Raw genomic sequence first — 20,265 nt, 5'->3', positions numbered from 1 at the left:
TATATAGACTCGATTTCATCAGACTGACCAATAAAGATTTTTCAGAAGAAACACAAATTTGCTCAGATCCAGCAGGTTTGTCATCAAGGCAAACGGTCAGAGAAGAGGTAATTAATGGTAGACATTCACATTATGCTTTTAAGATAACAAAGGATGGGTATAGAAGTGCATTTTTCTGGGTCCCTGCTCATGTGGGTATTAAAGTAAGAAGTAGATAAATTGGCAAATATGGCCCTTAACATATATGACAACAAATGATAATAGCTCATGGAAGGGGGAGAAGCAAAAATCTTTAATTAGAACAGCTATAATTAACACGTGGTAGAAGGAATGTGATACAGACAATGAAGGGAGACATTGTTATAATATACAGTTCATGTTAAACAGCTTAAAGGAGGATATGGGCCTAGGTGTGTAGGTTTTCACTTCACTTTATATATAATGGGGATGAGTCAATCAAATCTTTGTCAGCGGTGTAAATTCTGGAAGATGTAGAATGCATCGTGCGTTGTAGTAAAAATAATTCAGTCTATAATAAAATCAATATTCATGGATTACTTTATCTTAGATAATCAAAGTGCTTCATAGTGAAGGGGGGGAGAGTTCATCTCAACCACCTGGGTGATGCATGGCAGCCACATGGGCCTGAACGCTCAGCACACATGAGCTTGACGGGGGGGGGGGGGGGACATATAACATGAGGCGGGACAGGAATGGAGATTAATCATCATTGCTGAGTGCAGGACAGGAGTTCAGGGAAATCAGAAGGGGGTTGGTAGGTTATATAATACAGGCAGGATTAGGAAACTGAGTCTTGTTTTTTTATAGACAAATGAGTATTCAGATGCTAATGCTATGAATCTGCACACCCCGAAACACTAGGTGGCGATACGCACCTTTAATGTTGGTTTGCTCTCCGCAAGTCAACACGGAGAAGAAGAGCGTCAAATTGAAAACACAAACGGCGGGGACCTTAATCTGCTATTAGCGCCGCAACTGTGAAAATGTAGCACTGACATGTGCTTCCGATGTCGACGGTGGGACAGGAGATTTTCAAAACGCAATATATTGGCGTCTCGCAGCACCGGGTTAGGGACGATGCTAACCTACAGCCACACCGTTGTTAGCAAAGTCACAAGTTCGGACAACGTTAGCTAAAGTTAGCCTAGCACTGGAGTTTTTACCACAGCACTGTGATTAAGGTAGTACTTTAATATGTGCCATGCAAGTTAAATTACACAACCTTAACCATTTCCACAGCTGTTACTTGAACGGGTTTGTTTGTGAGTCGCCAAGTGGCAGAAGTAATTAACGTTAGTTAAATAGACAGCGGTTATCCTCAGTCTGTTGATACCTGTGACAGTTACCAGTCCACCTGGAGGGAAACTGTAGACAATGTCAGTCAACGGGAAAGTCATCTCCCACACACCGCTGGCCGTAGACTTCTGGCATGTGCGCAAGTGTCCCGGCGCACGCCTGTTTTTCCTGTCCCATATGCACAGCGACCACACGGTGGGTTTGACCTCCACCTGGAGCGACCGGCCCATCTACTGCTCACCAGTCACTGCCACCCTGCTCAGACTCAAACTGCAGGTGAGGGAGTCGCGTGAATGTACTTGTGCACCAAGACTCAAATTTAGAATACCACCCAGGTAAGATGCCCCGGATCCTGGGATGAACACCATTCTTATAAAATATCTTCCCTCATTTGGTGTTTTGATGATTTGATCAACATCACTTTCAAATTCATCAAACCATTCAGTCAGTGACCCCCTCATGCTCATGTGGAAGTGTCTGCACTCATTGCTCCACTGATTTACTCAAGGTTTGTTTTTCTTTGACTGGAGCATCTCCTGCGATTTGGATTGAGCAGATATAGATTGTTTTTCAGAGGAAAATTGGGATCATTAAGGTTGAAAAACAATATTGCTGAATTAACCTCTTTTTGTAATGCTATAATTTCTGCTCAGGTGAAAGAACAGTGGATCCATCCTTTAGAGCTGGGTGATCCATACCTGCTGCCACTGGATGACATCGGCAAAGAGAGGATGACCGTCACACTGATAGACGCCAACCACTGTCCAGGGGCTGTCATGTTTCTCTTCGAGGGCTACTTTGGCTCTATACTGTACACTGGTCAGTGTCTGAATGCACGGACGAAACCCCTTATCTGCTGCTTCTAGGATGTAGGAATTTGCTTCTGTTGCTTCTCCTCTTATTCTTTTCCTTTTGCTTTCCAACATCACAGTTAGTATATGATGTAAAAAAAAAAAAAAAAATACATGCATGGTACAGTATCGATTATAGAATCAGGGGCATTAACAGTCAGCACTGACACATTGTTAATTTCAGGTGACTTCCGATATACTCCCTCCATGTTGCGTGAGCCGTGCTTGAGGACCAACACCACTATAGATGTCCTGTACCTGGACAACACCAGCTGTGACCCCAACCGCACCCTCCCCTCCAGGCAGCGAGCCACTCAACAAATCAAAGAGATCATCCGCAGTCACCCCAACCACAACGTTGTCATAGGTAATATTATATTCTGTACGGACAATAGGCACAGCATCTTGTCCATATGAACAAGTTTTTTAGAAATTTCTTTTACTAATTTTAGCTTCCGTGATATAATTTATCATTATTTCCACTCCCTAAAATACAATGAAAGAAAACCACAAAACACTTGACAATTTGATTTGGACATTTAAGTAGTATTAAATGCTGTACTCTCTTCACTTCCCACTGTGACCTTGCTGTTGCTCCCTGCACTCAGCAGTCAGCCAACAGCACAGACACTTATGCTCTCTTGCGCTGCTTTGCAGGCCTGTATGCTCTGGGCAAAGAGTCCCTGCTGGTGGAGCTGGCGATGGAGTTTAAAACCTGGATTGAGGTGAGCTTTGAGAGGATGGAGACCCTCAAAGCCCTGGAGCTGCCTAACGTCTTCACCACTGACCCCGGAGCTGGTCGTATCCGAGTCGTGGAGCAGTCGAAGATCTGCTGTGCCACTTTACGCCTGTGGAACGAAGAACAACCCACTTTGGCCATCTTGCCCACGAGCAGGCCCCTGATCTCCTTTCACCCCCACCTCCATGTGGTGCCCTACTCGGACCACTCCTCTTACCAAGAGCTGGAGGATTTTGTCTCTGCACTAAAACCTACCTCCCTTGTGCCCATTGTAGGTAACTTTGTACCTGGTAGACTCTCTGCCTTACTGCCCAGGAAGAAGCGCCATGAAATCCTCGTACCTGAGTCAGTCCAACACTACATGTTGAGGCCGACTGAGAGCCAACTTGGCGCAATAGCACACGCCAGCCTTCGCCGCAGACATTTCCAACCTCTTGCTCCCAAAGGGGTGGTGTTTGAGTCGCCTGGTAGTGGATCCAGGAAGTCATGCGAAGAAGCCTGGGAGGCAGAGTGCCTGGAGCAGGATGCTTCTGAGGAAGAGGTGGACAACGAAAGCAGTGAAAAGGACTCTGACTGCATCCTTATTGACCTGAGCGAGGAACTCACCCCTAACAAAAACAGAAGAGGGGCTAGAGACGTCAACATCGCCAAGACAGTGTATGAAGACATGACAATGGCGGAGTCAGTGCCGCTCGGTCAAGTGGAGATCGTGGCAAACACGAAGGCCTGCTTGACACCTGTCAGGACCCCAAGAAGGCTTTTTGAAACTAATGCCAAAATAATCAACAAGACAGCATCCAGTGAAAATTACAGTTGTCAGCACTGCAGACATGGAAATGCTCAGAGCATCCACAAGCTGTCAGACGGTGACGGCATGGGCCAGCACAGCGGACTTGGAATGGATCAGGATGCTGACATGTCAGATGACAGTAACACGAGTCAGCACGGTGATCAGAACGACGGCGTGACATTATTGCAAGGGGGCCTCGACAGTGATTCTTGCTCTTCATCCCCGGAGCTGAGGCAGGAATATATAGAGGAGCTTGAAAACAGTATTTTAAAGGCTCTTCCCTTCACAGAGGAGGACTTTAAGACATGGGATCTCGTGGCGCTGTAAACAGTTTCTGCTCTGTCTGTTACATGATGCAGAGGATGACGACGACATCTCTGACAGATAAAGTTTTTGCCTTTTCTTTAGTTATGTGTGAGAGAGAATGTATTAAGATAAGCACCTTACAGAAAACTTATTTTGTTCCTAGTACCTTCTTTATTTATATATTTTTCTTTGTGGTGCCTTTTGTGTAGAAAAGCTGGTTTGTGATCTTAAGGTCACTTTTTCCTAACCTTTCATCACGGTAGCCTTGGCCTCCTCGATGTGTAAGCCAGGACAGCTTTCTATGGTTTAAAAAAAATAAAATAAAAATCTCATCAACAAAAAGATATTTCTCTTGTAATGGAAAAAACATTTTACAGTAGTCTGTAATTGATACAGTCACATTTTCACAAGATCATCAAGAAGTTTTATTTTGCATTAAAAACAAACAGTCTTGAGACACCTTTTTTTTTTCGTTGAGACAAAGAACAAAATTTGATAAAAGTTCAGTTTTAGCCTAAAAGCTAAATGTTTTCATACAACAGATGAGCCTTTTCCACTTAAACTTTTATTTTTTGTGTGAGTAGTGGCCTTATTTATTGTGTTAAAATTAAATTAGAAATTTTCCAAAATAGCTTTCCCTTTTTACCAGGGGGTGTTTTTATCTTAAAATCCCATGCATGTGTATAGCACTACAACTTCAATGTGTTTCATAGTTTTCTTTTGTTCTCAATGACCAACCTTGCCAACTCCAAAAAGTAGCTGCTATTATATAATTTTTTTATTTATTTTTTGTTTTGATTTTGAATTTAACAGCTCACTCAATGTTGATCCTATATCATACTTGTTACACTACAGTACTCTGTACTATACTGTAGTCTGATGTAAACACTTTTTTTGTTCTGGAAAAATAATGCTGTTGTTCAAATAACTAAAAGAAAGATTGATTTCTTGGGAAGTAAAAAGGAAATCCAAACCAATGCATGTAACTATAAAATTTATGTGAAATACATGCTCCTTATTGTTTCCTTTATAAATAACCCTTTTATTTGCTATGCTGCGGTGTCACTTTTTTAAATTCACTTTTTAAGCCTGATAGCTAAACAGCACCATATACTATAGCACATACAGCGTGTAGGCTAAGGATTCACAGCTGTTTCTGTTGCACTGCTGTTATTCTCCCCTAAGATGGCAGTAGTTTGTCAAACATGTCAGCAGATGCTTTTACTTTGTCTTGCTTCCAATTTAGTTTGGGTGTTAGGGTTCTGCAGCATGTCTAATTCCTGTAAAACAAAAAAAAAAGAAACCCCAGCATGCTGAGCTGTAATGACTCAGCTCTCAACAAAATCCCATCATCCGTCCACAGTTTTAGTGTTATCATTACATTGTAAATTAAAATAATACAATGTTATATGAGAGAAATGAGCACATGCAGAACCAGGCTATTTCAGTCTGGTAATGACCAGACACCTGCGATTTCCTTAATACAAAAGTCAAGATCAGTGCCCTCTTTCTACATTTGTACAAAAACAATATATCAGTACAGTGTGGAAGTATGCCTGCTGCACTACCAGACTACAGAGCAGGAACCAGCTGTCACTCATTTCAGCCCCGATAGAAAGGTAGTTTGGGGGTATGCATGCTTTTTGGTGTCCTGAGTAACAACGGCAAAGAACCTCATCCACTATCAGCTAATGAAACATGGCCGTTAACTTGCTCTCTAAGGAAGAAGGACAAGAAAACTGAACAACAAACGTTACTCAATTGAAATATAGTATATTCTCAAAGCTTTAATAACCTTGCTAAGGGCCAAATAGGGCTCACTCATTTGCTGTTAAACATCTTTTCCTCATCCCCTCCCCAAAACAGCATTCACCGTGAGCAGTGCAATACATAAAGAAACCGTACAATTGATCCAGTTGGCCATGATCCTAACACGTGTCATCAGCCTGCGCTTTAAAAAAGTCTCCTATAAAAAAATTATCTCAGCATGTGTGAAGTTCAGAAACCTCAAAAGTGTCATGCTGAGACATCATAAAGTCACCATCAGTAGGTTGTCAGATTGACATAAGCTGCCAACAGGAGTCTCCTGTGCTCATAAAGGATGAATGACTGGCTGCTGCGTGGGGTTTCCCTGTATGTGGTGAGGAGGGATTAACAATCAGTCACGGGCTCAGAGGCAGCTGTGTGCAGAGGAGCACTGATGATGACCAGCAGTGGACGAAGTATTCAGATCCTTTACCTTAGTAAAAGCATTAATACAGAAACTACTCCATTACAAGTACACATTGCACTGAAAATGTTACACTAGTAAAATATATAAATATATATAAATACATATACTGCAAGTAATGATTATTTTAAAAAGAATTACATTAAAATGTTTAACATAAATGTAAATATAAAAATAAAACTATATTTTAATTTGTAAAATATAATTTATTTATTATTAAGCAGCAGATCCTCACATTTGCAAAGCTGGAACCAGCTGGAACTTTAAACAATTATGAAAATAGTGGCCAATTAATTTTCTGTCAATCCTCTCATCAATTAATCAACTAATCATTTCAGCTGCAAATGCTGTTGGGTAGTTTCGTGTATAACAAAGCATCCTGTTTTATAAGCTCTTTGTATGTTTTGTATGCAAATGTCTTATTGTGTTAAGTAACCTAAGCTGTCAAATAAATGTGGTGGAGTTAAGTAGAAATACCAAGTACAATATTTAAGTACAGTACTTGAGGAACAGGTCTCACATGAGGCAGATGTCAAAGCCAGTGTGATGCCCCACATTCCTACACTTGACCAGGGCATCATCACCTGCTCTACAGGGACTGAAGGAGTACAGAATTGTTTTAGTGTGCTGGGGTTGTGGTTTAGATTATACCGAGCTGTAATCTTTCTTGACAGCAGAGGGGGACGGACTCCTGTACTCCTGAGACTGGTTGAATTGTAATCAGGATGAGACAACGCCCAAGACTGAATTTGCATTAAGATTGCTGCATAATTTACACAAGCCTGCTTTTTCCCCCTGCAGACAAAATACAAGCAAAAACAGAAAACATGTTTGTGAACAAAAAATAAAGGAATAATATTTTTGGTGGAAAAATGCATTTCCTTTTTTCCTTTTTTTACACTGAGAGAATATGGAGCCCTAGCATTGAGGCCAGGAAATGCAAGGAAATGGAGTGTCACATACCCCTACAAGCATCACAGCAGGGTATTAGGGCTAAAGTAATGGCTTCTTCACACACACCATTACTTCAAAGTGGAAATCATGCTACCTGCAAGGCCAAGCCCTTTTACCGGGAGTAAAACTGCTCATAGAATGAGGCGACTATTGCAATCCTTCCCTTCAAAATGTGTTTTCCCTCAAGACCCACAATAAAAAAAGTGAAAGCACATGACAGGCTGGTCTTTTTCCTGTTTTACAGTGTGTTCGATCATGTTTGCATTCATACTATAATAACTATTAACTCACTTACTATTTATACACATACTACTATACTATACTACTTCTATGATATTGTTAAGTACTCTTAGCTGCAACACTTGGGCTTTGTTTGATGAGAAACGGAGACTGGTCCCTGGGCAGTCGGCCTTGTAGCTGGCAGGTTTCTGGTTATTGTGACAGATTCACCTTAGACTTTACTGTCCCCAGGTGAAACATAGGACAGACACCAGACTTGAATGTAAGATGCATTAAACATAATAAAATATATAAAAGATATACTAAAGATTTTAGTATATCACCTATTGTGAAAGCTCACATAAAACATAATGTAGATCAAGAGATATATGATCATCTAAAATTGTTAAAATTAGCAAAACATTGAAATGCTGATTACATATTCGTTCATCAGTAATTTTACTTTTGATTCTTAAAGTGCATTCGGCTGCTAGTACTTGTGTCCTTAAGTTATGAAATGCAGGACTTTTGCTTGAGGTATTGCCACTTTCCTAAAAACGATCTCCACACTCCTTCAATAACTGCAAGTCCTTCTGATTGGGACCCTGCACAGACAACCTTTCATAGCCCTAAGTGGCTTTTCAGCATCATGGACAGCATCTAGTGAACTCCATTCCCATTAATCTTCCCCGAATAGAAAATCAACCTAAAATATTATAACTTTGGGCATTTTTTTTTCATCTTGCTTTTAAAAAGGGTACAGTGGATTAGAAAATATTGCAAACATGCAAATGGTTTTGAGAAACATTCCTCCATGATGCAGAAGGGGTCCTCGTCCCAGTCGAAGCATCACATCTCGACTGCCTCAGTCTGAATCAGAGGGTTTTAACATTAAACCAAATGTATCAACTTGGCAGACCACTTGACTTGGCACAGCTGGAACAAGGACTTTCCTGGAGGCAAAACCACCGAGCAACAGAGCGGCCTTTTCAAGTCAGGGCCTCGCAGAAAATATTCCTTATGTCATTTCCACTTTATTGTCTCAAAATGCTGAGTCTGTCAGTTCTCTTGCGGTTCTTCAAAGACAACGCCTTTCTGGCGGAGCTGTGTGGGAGACGAGCAACAGCTCAGAGCTCAGTACAAGTGATATCAGAAGAGCAGCACTCGTCTTTTAGCCGGCTGGGATAGACAATAGAAAAGCCACTGGTTTCTGCACTTTGTAGTGATCTCAGTCCCTCTTTCCCAGACTGTCACAGAGAGGAACGATGAAGCAGAGCTGTGTCACACCCACACAGCAGCAGTGCTGCTTTATTTCTGCTTGCAGTCTACTGCTATTTCTGTTGCCTCTGTCTTTGTGCGTGCGTGTGTGTGAGGGGGGGGTGACTGAGACTGAGCGGTCACAAATCATCTCTGTTGACTGGAGAGAAGGCAGAAAAGAGGGATTTGAGGAGCAGGTTAAAAGCTGCCAAAAACAATAGCAAAAAATAAAAATAAAAAGGCAATTATTTTGAGAAATATTGCTGTTTTTTTGTGACTTTCAAAAAAATAGGCGAATTTTTTAAAAGATTCTCTTTCCCGCAAACCATCATTAAAAAAAACTGCTCAGCCTCTTAAAGGAGAAATATCAACTGAGAAGATTTGTCACTTCATCGTTTAATGTTCAGGATTTTTCGCATGTGTCAAGCTTTTCAGCATAACACAAAACGACTATAAGAAACTACGACACAACTCTTCCATCACATTCTTTCACACCAAAAGACCCTCAATCAGGCCAACTTGAATGCACCAAGAGATACTTTTTGCCTCTATTTTCTCTTCATCTAAGGAGCAGTCATTCATCATTCTCTCTTTGTTAATATCCCATAAGACCATAGGAGGGAGTCTGGCTTACACGTGCCCAGATCCAGCTGCCTGTGGATGACTCACAACACACTGTTTCCCTATGGTGGGGTGTCGTCTTCCCTTCCTCTCTCCTACTGTACTCCTCGTGCTCATCTCCTGCTGCCTCTCCTCCTCGCTACACCCCTTCTCCCTCTCCTGTGCTTTCTCTAATCTCTTTTACTCCTCGTTCCAGCCTCCCACCCTCTCCCTCTATCCTCTCTCCACCTGCCAGCTTTTCTTCCCTTCACCCCCCCCCCTTCATCATCTCATTCCTTCTAAATATTCTCTTTGACTAGCCACCTCTTCTCCTTCCCCTCCAGCCACAGAGATTACAGTCCTGGCTCAAAGACACTGAAGAGGTAATCTAAGGTGTGTAGTAAATACATGCAGAGGGCACAGCAGAGAGAGCACCAGTCGGAGCAGTTGTCAGTGTAGGATGTATTATCTGAGCACTAGGTGACACCACCATCTACGTTCACTTTAAAAAAAATAAATCCCCATAGCCCTTTGCTACATGAAATAGCTGGTCATTGTGTGCACTTTTCAGTTTGCTGCTAAATGGCACACATCCACCAGGGAATGGTTCTCTCACTGCTGAAATGTTTTTTGGCTGCTGGGAGCATCAGCGCTCAGAGATTAACAGAGTAACAGCCATTTGATGATGACTGTAACAGATGTATTAGAAAAAAAACAATCCTTATCTTTATTCTTTTGCTATGGTTATTTTTCATAAAGCCTGCTGCATTGCACTAATTTGTATAATATAGTGTGATTATTAAAAGCTTGTGTGAAGCTCCACAAACCTTTGCTCCTTTCCTTCATATACAGTATGCATAAATAATATATCATGTATGATATATTTAGGGCCGTAACCAACATTATAATCACTATCTATTAATGTGATGATTATTTTCTTGATTCATTGCTGTACAAAATCTCAGAAAGCAGTAAAAAAAAATTTCCTGAAGCACAAGTGGACACACACTTGGACACAATCTGCAAACAGTCCAGCACCCAAAGATATTCAATTAACTATCAGAAAAGATTTAGAACATCAGCAAATATTCATATTTAAAAAGCTGGAGCCAGATTTTTAACATTTTTTTCTTAAACTGTGACTTCTGCAGATTCATTTTCTGTCATTCGACAAATTGATTAATCGACTATTTGTTTCACCTCTGAATATATTCAAATAGTTCAAGCACTGGTCTGTTCAGTGTGTAAGCAATTAATTAACAGTATTATCATTCTGTTTATTAGCTTCAGACAGGGATATCTGCCTTCTCATTATGCTTCTGTTTGCGCTGGCATGTACAATCAAATACAATCACCAAAATATTCCTGACCTTTTCAATTTCCACGTTGTTTTTGTCCATAATGGGAATGCATTTTCATGGTGGAACTCCAGCATGCAGCAAAGAGTAAATAAGGCTCACCCTGTCAGGATGTAATGATATTCAGCACATCAGACTCCCCCCTAAGAAGTCAACACTTTCATACTGTAGGCACTCAGCTCTTCTCCAGTTTGTATTTGTTAATGTGCATGGTCGGTACATTAACTAATGCTTAGTTTTTAAAGAAATTTTTCATCCCCTAAAGGCAGAAGATGTGACATTTAAAGAAATGTGGCATATTTGTGTTTCTTTTTAGTGAATACAAAAAAATTAAGATGATTCATCGCAATTATTTTCGATGTGGACGGCTATCCCAGCTGACAAATCTTCAACACATTATCTCATACAGGCGGTAATGGGACACCACCCACGGTTCCACTCTGGCTCCATTACAGTGCACTGAAAACTCAGTCATTCTTCTACTATCGTTCTGTATCGGCAGCCTAATGATGATTTATAGTCAATACAAGGAGGGCGGATGGGGAACCGTGGTGGAGAGTGCATTTGTGCTGCTGAGCGAGACCTGTGTTGTAGCTTCAAGGTGTGAGGAGTTCACTTTGAACAGCAGAGCAGAAAGGTTACAAAAGAGGGTTATACCATACTGTCAGTGAGCTGTGAGGTGTAGAAGCTGTAATAATACTTCCCACCAACTCCGAATCTGACAATAGCTATACACAATGTTTTTAATACAATATTTTGAATTGACCTGAGCTTTACAAATTGGTGGATTTTGAAAATACAGTCCTGATCTCTGATTGGAGAGGGAATAGCTTCTGCACACCTCCCTCCCTGTTGAACAGATTAAAAAGGAGTCCAGAGGGCCGTTTGGTGGCTGTTGACCACACTGACTGTAGACCTTATCAATTCACAAATGCACACATTTTGTATGTGTACATGTTAAAATGCACTGTAGTCATTGCTCCGCCAAACCGCAGCAACTGATTTCAATTATTTTATTTTATTTATTATTAGAATTTTAGATGATCAATCTGGAGTTGTTTTATACATTTTTTTTATTTATTCTTGATGCAGTTAAAATGGGTTCACACAACTGGTTGACAGTTAACAGTAAAATACATTTTTACCAATTTGAAAATTAAAGAAATGGTTCAGCATTTTGGGAAATATGCCTTCTCATTTTCTTTTCACGAGTTAGACAACAAGATTGACTTTCATATTTGAAGCTGGGTTAACAAGCACAAAAAACAGATGTTACTGCACTCTCACTGCAACACACAGCCAAGAAATGGTGCTGGTAGGTGGGGGGGGTATCTTTAGACATAGCCAGGGTAGCCGTTTCCCTCGGCTTGTAGTCTTTATGCAATGCTAACCAGCTGCTGGCTGTAACTTCACAATGACAGTACAGATCGTAGAAAGCATAGGCGTCGCTAGACCCTTTTCACTGGGGCACGTGCCCCTGTATCCATGTGCTGTGCTCCAATGAAATTGTGAAGACCCCTTGGCGTCGTTCTGGACCATAGACAGTATATTACTGGACGAAGCCACCCCGCTGATTTGAATGGAGAGCAGTGAAGCTAGTTTTGGACCAATAAAATACTACTACATGGTTACTTCCTGTTGGCACCAGTGTCTACTGCGCATGATCGCATAGCATAACCGTGGTTTAATTACGTAAAGCAACAGCAGAAACACGTAAAAGCGAGTGTTTACCGCACTGATGAGACGACAAGGAGGGACTATCCCTCTGGGCACAAGAAGAGTAAATAACTCAATGAGAGTGACTTTCGAGAACAGCAGTCAGGTGAACTTGTGTTCTCTCCTCTGAAAGTCTGATGTGAGCAGGTTCGTGCAGCTGCTCTGTCTGCACTGCTAACCCAGTTGGGCAGCGCAACTAGGTCTGTTTTTGTCTTGGTTTCTTGCCAGACAGCGACTCAACAATATTAGAGTGAAATACAACTATTTATTACGTTTGATAAACGCCGATGTGCAACGACGTTTAGACAGGAGATCGCGGAGCAACTGGGTCGCTGCGGACGGTCGTTCCCTTTGGCTGGATGCAGTCTGACGCTCCTGATTTTACGCATGGATCCATGATGATAAAGAAATGTAGAAATTAATGGCAATAAAGCATGCTGTCAATATTTTAGAGACCCTCCAAAATATCACAAAACATTAGTGGGACAAGTCCAGACAACACACGGATGTGATGGGACTGCTCATAGACCCACATCATTTTAAAACAAGACAGTGATTATCTGTCTCTCAGTGAAGGTTTAGTTACAACTCTGGACTAATGCAAGATGGAAAGCAATGGATTCACATTGACTATTAAAAAGTTGATTAGTGGGACAGACTGGGCAATATGGATGCACATCTCTCAGTAAATAATAAACATCACATTGTCATGTTATAGTATAAATAGTATTTTCCTCTTGAAAATGTATTAAAAGAAACCTGGGGGAGCCTGTTTGAATGGGCCTGAAGCTGCTGATAACATTGATATCTTGCAAGTATTGATATTTATAATTTACAGGGGCTATGCTGAAGTTTGTCAGTACAGTAGATGCTGGATCATAAGCCAGTATTAGCAAAGCTAATCCAAATCCAGTACTAGCACAGACCCAGTCCAGATGTCTTTAGCAGGTCACACCGACCCAGGTGAAATACGGGCAGTCTCAGTTAGGACTGGACAATAAAACAATAACAATAATTATCGCAATATAATTTTTTTCAATAACAATATAACAAATGCTCAACAAATATTCAGTAAATGTTTGATGTTATTCACTTGAATCATACATGAATAGGACTTTTCTTTCTTTTCTTAAGATGTTTATTTTGTTAAGGAAAAAAGCTTTTACTTCATTTTACTCATGCATATTTGTTGACCAAAATTTTATCGTAATTGTTTTGAATGTTCTACCTCAGTTTTCTGAAGTTATCCACTGCTTCAAGTGTTGATCATTAATTAACCTAACAATTAACAATTAACCTTCAGGTTTCTTCAACTTTCACTCAGGAGCAAAATTCATAATCGATATCGAAAGATATGAAACTTTTTGTCATGATAACATTTTTGACCATATCGTCCAGCCCCAGCCTCAGTCAGTATGAGCACAGCCAGAGGTCCACAGGCAGCATCTGATACAAGCAGCTCAGACCCTAATGGAGGCTTCAGTTAGTGTGCAGAGGTCCATTTAAAGCAGCAGTGGTACTTTCTAGAAGAGGTTTCCATTCAGGCTTATTACAGAGACAGGCTGTTTTAAAGGAGAGGTGAGAGCACTGCAGTGTCAGGTGTGACTGTACAGCAATGGCAGATTGCTTACATGGCTCACAAGTCAGGTAGAATATTTCTTAGGTGGTACCCTAGGTGTGTGCTTATTCTCTGGTCAAAGCCCTTTCTGACATGGCAGTGCCAATAATAATGGGCTAAGCAAGGGAAGCTGGTGAGGCACATACTAACACATTTCATACACTTCAATCAAAAATATATCAAAATCAAAAATTTACAGGGGGAATGAGGGGGTCTGTGCCCCAGTAGAGCTTCATGTCTAACAATGCCCCTGTGAGAGAGGTCTTCTCATCTAACCCTTGGCAGGAAAGTGTGTCGTATAGTATAATTCCCAAAATGGCAAACTATTCCTTTAAATATCTTTGCCATTAGACAATTTTTTTCCATTTATTTTCTATTCTTCTATTTTGGCTCATAAAATGTTGCCTGCCAGAACTCCAGAGTAATTGGTGTAATTAGATCTGAAGAGAACTTTTTCTTTGCATATTATACATGTGAAATGTTATACATAAGTAGGGTATAATTCTATGTCATTAGCTGTTGATTTTCTTCCTGGATGCCAGTTGGTGGTTATTGTTCAGGCGGTAAGTGGGTGGGCAAGGGAGGTGTTGGCTTTATCTTAGGCTGGTAATTTATGGCTCCAGCTGCTGTCTCCCCAGGTGGACATCTTGATTCGTCAGCAGTACATCTCATTAGAGGGAGAAAAACACATTTCTAAGGGGAACACATTCTGTCAGCGCTCATCGCTGATTGGACACCAGTCTCCCAGGGGGATAGATGTATAGATACAAATCAACCATCTTGTTAAAACAAGGCTACAATAAAAATCTCTTGACAGCAGCATTTCTTATGTATGATGCCACGCTGACAGTTTGAGAGAAAATAAAAAGGAAATGTAGTTAAGACAGCTGAGCTTAAAGAGGAACTCCACCATTTTACACACCAAAGTTTGATTACAGTCAAAAATAATGACATTTCAATAAAAATTACTAAAATCCAATATGTAGGTGTGTCCAGTGTAGTTAATATTGTTTTGTATTGATTTGGGATCACTGAGTCACATTACATGAAAGGTATTGGAAATAAAATAAATAATTTACACAGACATATTTCTGTAAAATAAAAGAAGCACTAAAATACAATATAAAGAGGTGGGTCCTTTTTATCTGGTGCAGTAATAATTAATGGTATTGATTACATTAAAGCTATTTAAAAAACTTCCATTATTCAAAAAATTTATGCAAATCAAACATTTCCAATCTAAACAAGTTTGCAAGTTCAATTTAGTTTAATCTTTTAGAGTGCTCGTGTGTCGACCTAACAACTTAAAACTCACTTTTCTGCGTCCGGAAACCGCACACACAAACTATGCTTCCCAGACTCTGTCTTTCTAAAAGATTGCTGGTTCAATTACAAGATAATAAATGATCAGTTAACTCTTGCTAACTGTTGTTTACAGGTCTTGGGGAGTAGTCTACTAAGTTACTCTGCTGTATAAAGCCTTTTGTGGCTCCAGAGGGAGCTGCGTGAAACCTGAACTGACAACAAGTTTCAAAATTAATGTTTTAAAAATCTGCCAGTGTGGAGTTATAAAGAAATTATCTTACCGAACCTCTGTAACCTGCTCTTTGCCTCTGCTTGAGGATAGCGGCTATGAGCTACATTAGCTGCTAGCTTACTAGCAGTACAAATACCTTGGCACAGTAATTGAGAGCACGTGATTTATTGTTTATTGTCTGTCTGATGTTTGTGTAGTGACTTGCTGGCTGTAGCCTACAACAAATTGCCCCTCAGGGATAATAAAGATACCTTTGACCCTTGACTTTGCTAAAAAAATATAGGCTTGTTGACTAGTATGAAAGTAAATTGCTAAAGTGCAAACTACAAGGTATCCTAGCATATGGTCAAGTCCTACTTTGACTATTTACCTAACTGACAGGCTATACTGTATCATTGAGTCCAGACAATTATAGTCTAATCAGAGCCATTAATAAATTGGTCGGGTCTACTCAGCAATAACAGATCAGACCAGTCCTCATTTGGTCAAGAATCAAGATGTACCTATCTTGGACCTGGACTTGAGTTGAACTATATACTGTATGCAGCTGGTGGACAGAGCCATGATCCAATAGCAAGGAAGTCAAATGCTCACATTTAGATAAAAAAGCAAACATCTGTTAACATCACGTAATGTGTCTTTTTTTATTTTGTGGGAGCATTTTTCTGTCAAAGGTAAAACAGCACAGATATGATGTGTTACTATTGATGTCTCCATTAACTTCAATAAAACAGGCAAAATGCAAATGCAGTTACTATGACATAATGACCCCCTTCCTTCCTTTATAGTTTTCTTGTTTTTCACAAGGAAGACGAATGAGCAGAATAAAATAGACAATATCTCTGGTTCTGCTGCATTAATTTTGATACTAGTTTAAAGGAAGTTACTGTTCCATCTTGCTTGCTTTATCTCATAGTAACCAAACAGAAGAAAAATCCATCTTTCATTCTGCCAAAGTTGTCAATATTTTATTAATCTTCAGTTAAGGCAATCCATTACAAAGCATTTCACAAACCACAGTATGACGACAATATCATGTCCAACACCTGGTTTGGAAATTATTCAGCATGCAAGTCAGAGACCAAGAGAGGTATGTAAACAACCTGGGATAAAACAGGAGTAGTGGCAAGAATAACCCATACAGTGTGTGTCTTATAGGAACAGGATGAATAGAAACCAGAGATGCAACATGCTAGAGGTGGCTGTTATCTCTAAATAACATCTGAAGAAACAAATGAAGCACACGGCTGATGCACTTATCTGGTGAAATGAAGATAAGACTACCAAATGTTCTGCCATTTTGGCACAAACATGCACATTGTCTAAAGTGTCTAAAGAGGCCAAGTTCAAAACTGAACACATTTTGGCACTGAATATTCTTTATATGGGGCTTATGTACATAATTAGGATTCAGCCTCAAAGAAAATTCAGAACGAAGGGATAATTAAAGCCATTTCCAGAGAGAAAATAAATAATTGTGTTGTTGGAAAGACATCTTTCTGACTGCAAAATATATCTCTTAATAATTTAATGTCTTACGATTGCATAAGTGTCATTACTGTGCTCATTTCATATTTATTGATTATTTGTTTACTACTAATGGTAGTAGTTTTTTTATTTCCCAGTGGAGGAAATCTCACAGAGGTAATAGGCCTCAGGGGAAAAAAAGAGAATAGCTTGTTATAATAATATAATCTTAGTAGAACAGCCAAAAGCCATTTAATCCTACTCTAACTGATACTAGTTTAGTATACATTAGTATTACATAAAATGTTTGAAACGTGAACACAACATACGGTCCCAACATCACTTAACATTTTCAGTTCTCCAGCTCTTCTAACATGTATTTGCAATCACACTCGTGGTACATGAGCTGCATGCTGATGCTGACTTAACATGCCTGCCATGCCAAATTATGTACTTTTCCTAATCCATTTTCTATGAATAATGATTACCTTGTGATTGTTTTTCAAAGGAAAATAATAAAATAATAACAAATCACTTGGAAAAGTAGAATTTAAAGGGTTTTCTTGTAAAGAAAACAAATCAGATATTTAAGTTAGTAATTCATATATGTTTCATAACAAATATGTTTAATGTATATTATTTCCTTTTGGCTTGACTGGCTTTCTGTAGAGGTATTCTGGTATTTATGTGTGTTATGTAACCAAACTTAATGGCCTCATTTCATTTCTGATGAATTTGGCAGTAGATTAAACACTGCTTTGTCTTCTGAGGGAGAAATGTCATCACTTATGAAAAAGAAATTAAAAAAAGATAAAGCCAAATATGGATCTGGGCCTGTGACAGAAGGAGTTCACTGCCTCTGGACAGAGTTTCTGCAGATTCATCAGACTCTACCTTCTCTCTGAGAGCACTAAAGCAGTGGGAGTCAAAGAACATCTAAAGAACGGCTAACAAAGATTGTAAAACAACTTGAATTACGTAAACACATTTGCTCAATAAAAGGAAACAAAATATAAGTATGGTGAGAAATCAGAGCTTCACATTGTCAGAGAACAACAGGACAAGTCTTTGTAAACATTAGCGCTCTGGTGTCATGCGATGAAACTCTCTAAGCACAAAGACTGATTAAAGCACAAACACAACAGATCAAAGATAAACTAATTTCTTAATGAAACCCATGAATGTTTACTTTTTCCTTGAGGCAACGTTAATAGCCACAGTTGAAGTGTAAACAAGTCTTGACTTTGAATATTGTACAACAAGGCTCAACGACACTGTTACCCTTCATTATTTCAAAGATCATTAGTGAAGAGCTGTAAGTATAAAAAGTACAGGACACTGGTTGAGAGAGTGTGCATCAGCCACTGCAGCTGTAATAGTCATAATCTTGCAACAGTTTTATGATCACCAACATTTTCTGTGTACGTCTTTAACATGAGACCTGCTGCTGCTGACGGGTACACCTGGGTAACTGAATTTGGATATGTTTCTATATAATAGGCACATTTGGAACGAGATATTGAGTGACTGAGAGATACTAATGAAAATAATGGGTATTATGAATCGATTAGGACTTAGGATGTGCACAACTGGGTCACAATGAATGTAACTTTTTTTTAAGTACACAGACACTTAAATGAAAATGCAGGGAGCAAATGTGAAAATTTCAACAACTGGCTAGAATGAAATCGTAAAACGTGAAATTGTATCTTAGGTATCCCAATGTTTTCTTATATAATAGGCTCAGTTCATTTGAAGGAGAGCAAAACGCAGTCAACACATTGCACACATAAAAAGTTGTTTTTGTTTTCTTGTAGTTTTCTTTAGATCATTAAAAACAAAGAAAATCCAAACCCAAATATCTCATACTCAGATTTGATCTCATAGATTTGTTAAGTTTTCAATCTGGGGAAAAGTGGGTATTAGTTGACGTCAGTCTTTCAAAAGTTTATTTGTAGGGTCCTTTAAAATTACCGAGCAAAATCCTTGACAAGTAACATCTAACCACAACAAGTATAATGGAAAAACATGGGGCAAGAATGTGCTTTTAATTATTCATCTATTTTTATGTAAACACGCAGTTTTTATGATAAATTTAAATTTAATATATAACTTTATTTATAACATTCTTCCTGTTGTCATCCTGTTTAAAATGATGGCGGATGTTAAGGCCATGTTGAAAACATATGTGGTGTCCTTTCCATTATTTTCATTGTGGTAGCTGTTCGTTCTTTCAAAACAATGGTTTTCAGCATAATATTATAACCTTTGTGCTTTTTATTTTGACAGTAATTAGTGCATTCTGTTAATATAAATATTAGAAATACGTATAAGACATGGTGCTGGAAAATCAGTATGGCAACAGCTCACAGCAGGTTCTCTACATAACAACTTGCAAAAATTATCCATCAGTCAAAATGATTCATAAACTGCTGAATAGACTTTATCACATGCTTTTTATATTACAGTCCTTATCAAAGTAGAAATTATAATTTTTTTATTACACTGGTCACAAAATATAAGATGGAAAACTACAGGAAAATATGACTTTAATCCCCATCCTTTAAAACCTACTCAAAGAAATAAATTATTTCTGCAATAAATAAATAAATAAATTAGTATACACATGATTTCCTAGTTTAATACACATTGATTCCAAAAGGTATCATAAACATGATACACACACATTCCATTATATTTATGCCTTCAAACAGGCTCTCTCTACAGGTTTACTTGCTATCCATTACATCACCACTTTGACAGGTCTGACAGCAAACAACTAAAACCTTCCTTTTACACCGGGCTCCTCTCAGCGCTCTCATCCTCAGGAACTCAGAGAGAAAAAAAAACTCCCTGATCATCAGCAGGTTCCCCCAAAGCAGTCTTATTGCTCCAGAACAAAATGGAGTCTCATCATCTTTTTGTTTAGCCAGATTAATATTTACGAAAGGGCCTCGAATGCGTTTCCATTTTCACAAAGGGCCGTTGTGGTTCCCATCAATCCTGCCCCTGCCCCACCACAACGTAGAACTGGGTGTGGGGTTCAGACGGGGTTGGTTTGGGGGTCGTTGCAGGGCGAGTAAGCCGGTGGGACGGGGTTAGGTTTAATTCCTCTGCTTTTCATGTAGGAGATCAGCTGGTCAGGGATCTCGGCCAATACGTCTTTAGCCAGCCGCGCCATACTCAGCACATGGTTGCCTGTGCGGTCCATGTAGTCTCTGAATGGGACAAACTGTTGTGACATGGGAAAGAAAACTATGACTTTATGAAAAGAATGTATCATGTATAAAACAAGTCTAACAGGCT

The 20,265-nt window shown here is 39.4% G+C and overlaps 2 protein-coding genes across 7 annotated transcripts in view; one reads left to right on the top strand and one right to left on the bottom strand.

Moving 5' to 3' along the window:
- Window positions 1-921: 921 nt before the first annotated feature.
- dclre1b (DNA cross-link repair 1B) lies at window positions 922-5,012 on the top strand. Its single transcript, XM_038723612.1, has 4 exons — window positions 922-1,593; window positions 1,971-2,136; window positions 2,353-2,535; window positions 2,826-5,012. Exons 1-4 carry the CDS (start codon window positions 1,396-1,398, stop codon window positions 4,022-4,024), a joined length of 1,746 nt encoding a protein of 581 aa, XP_038579540.1. The 5' UTR covers window positions 922-1,395; the 3' UTR covers window positions 4,025-5,012.
- Window positions 5,013-16,446: 11,434 nt separating this feature from the next.
- Window positions 16,447-20,265, bottom strand: part of cpne5a (copine Va) — an 83,841-nt gene continuing 80,022 nt past the window's right edge. For all 6 annotated transcript variants that reach the window (XM_038723577.1, XM_038723580.1, XM_038723581.1 and 3 more), the window contains one exon: window positions 16,447-20,191. In XM_038723577.1, coding sequence (XP_038579505.1) covers window positions 20,003-20,191 — 189 coding nt within the window. In that variant the 3' untranslated portion in view covers window positions 16,447-20,002. The remainder of the gene's footprint in view (window positions 20,192-20,265) is intronic.

Source organism: Micropterus salmoides, unplaced genomic scaffold (genome assembly GCF_014851395.1).
Source record: "Micropterus salmoides isolate LMB-PRFRI ecotype aquatic unplaced genomic scaffold, ASM1485139v1 Ms_hic_scaffold_16, whole genome shotgun sequence".
Classification (NCBI taxonomy): Eukaryota; Metazoa; Chordata; class Actinopteri; order Centrarchiformes; family Centrarchidae; genus Micropterus; species Micropterus salmoides.
The sequence above is the reverse complement of the archived record's forward strand: the minus strand, read 5'-3'. Positions and strand labels throughout refer to the sequence as shown.

Excerpts from the sequence above, each read along its gene's own strand:
- dclre1b (XM_038723612.1), top strand. The coding sequence starts at position 1,396 with ATGTCAGTCAACGGGAAAGTCATCTCCCACACACCGCTGGCCGTAGAC. Across the intron at positions 1,594-1,970 it reads TGCTCAGACTCAAACTGCAG|GTGAAAGAACAGTGGATCCA; the intron begins GTGAGGGAGTCG and ends ATTTCTGCTCAG. Across the intron at positions 2,536-2,825 it reads CAACCACAACGTTGTCATAG|GCCTGTATGCTCTGGGCAAA; the intron begins GTAATATTATAT and ends GCTGCTTTGCAG.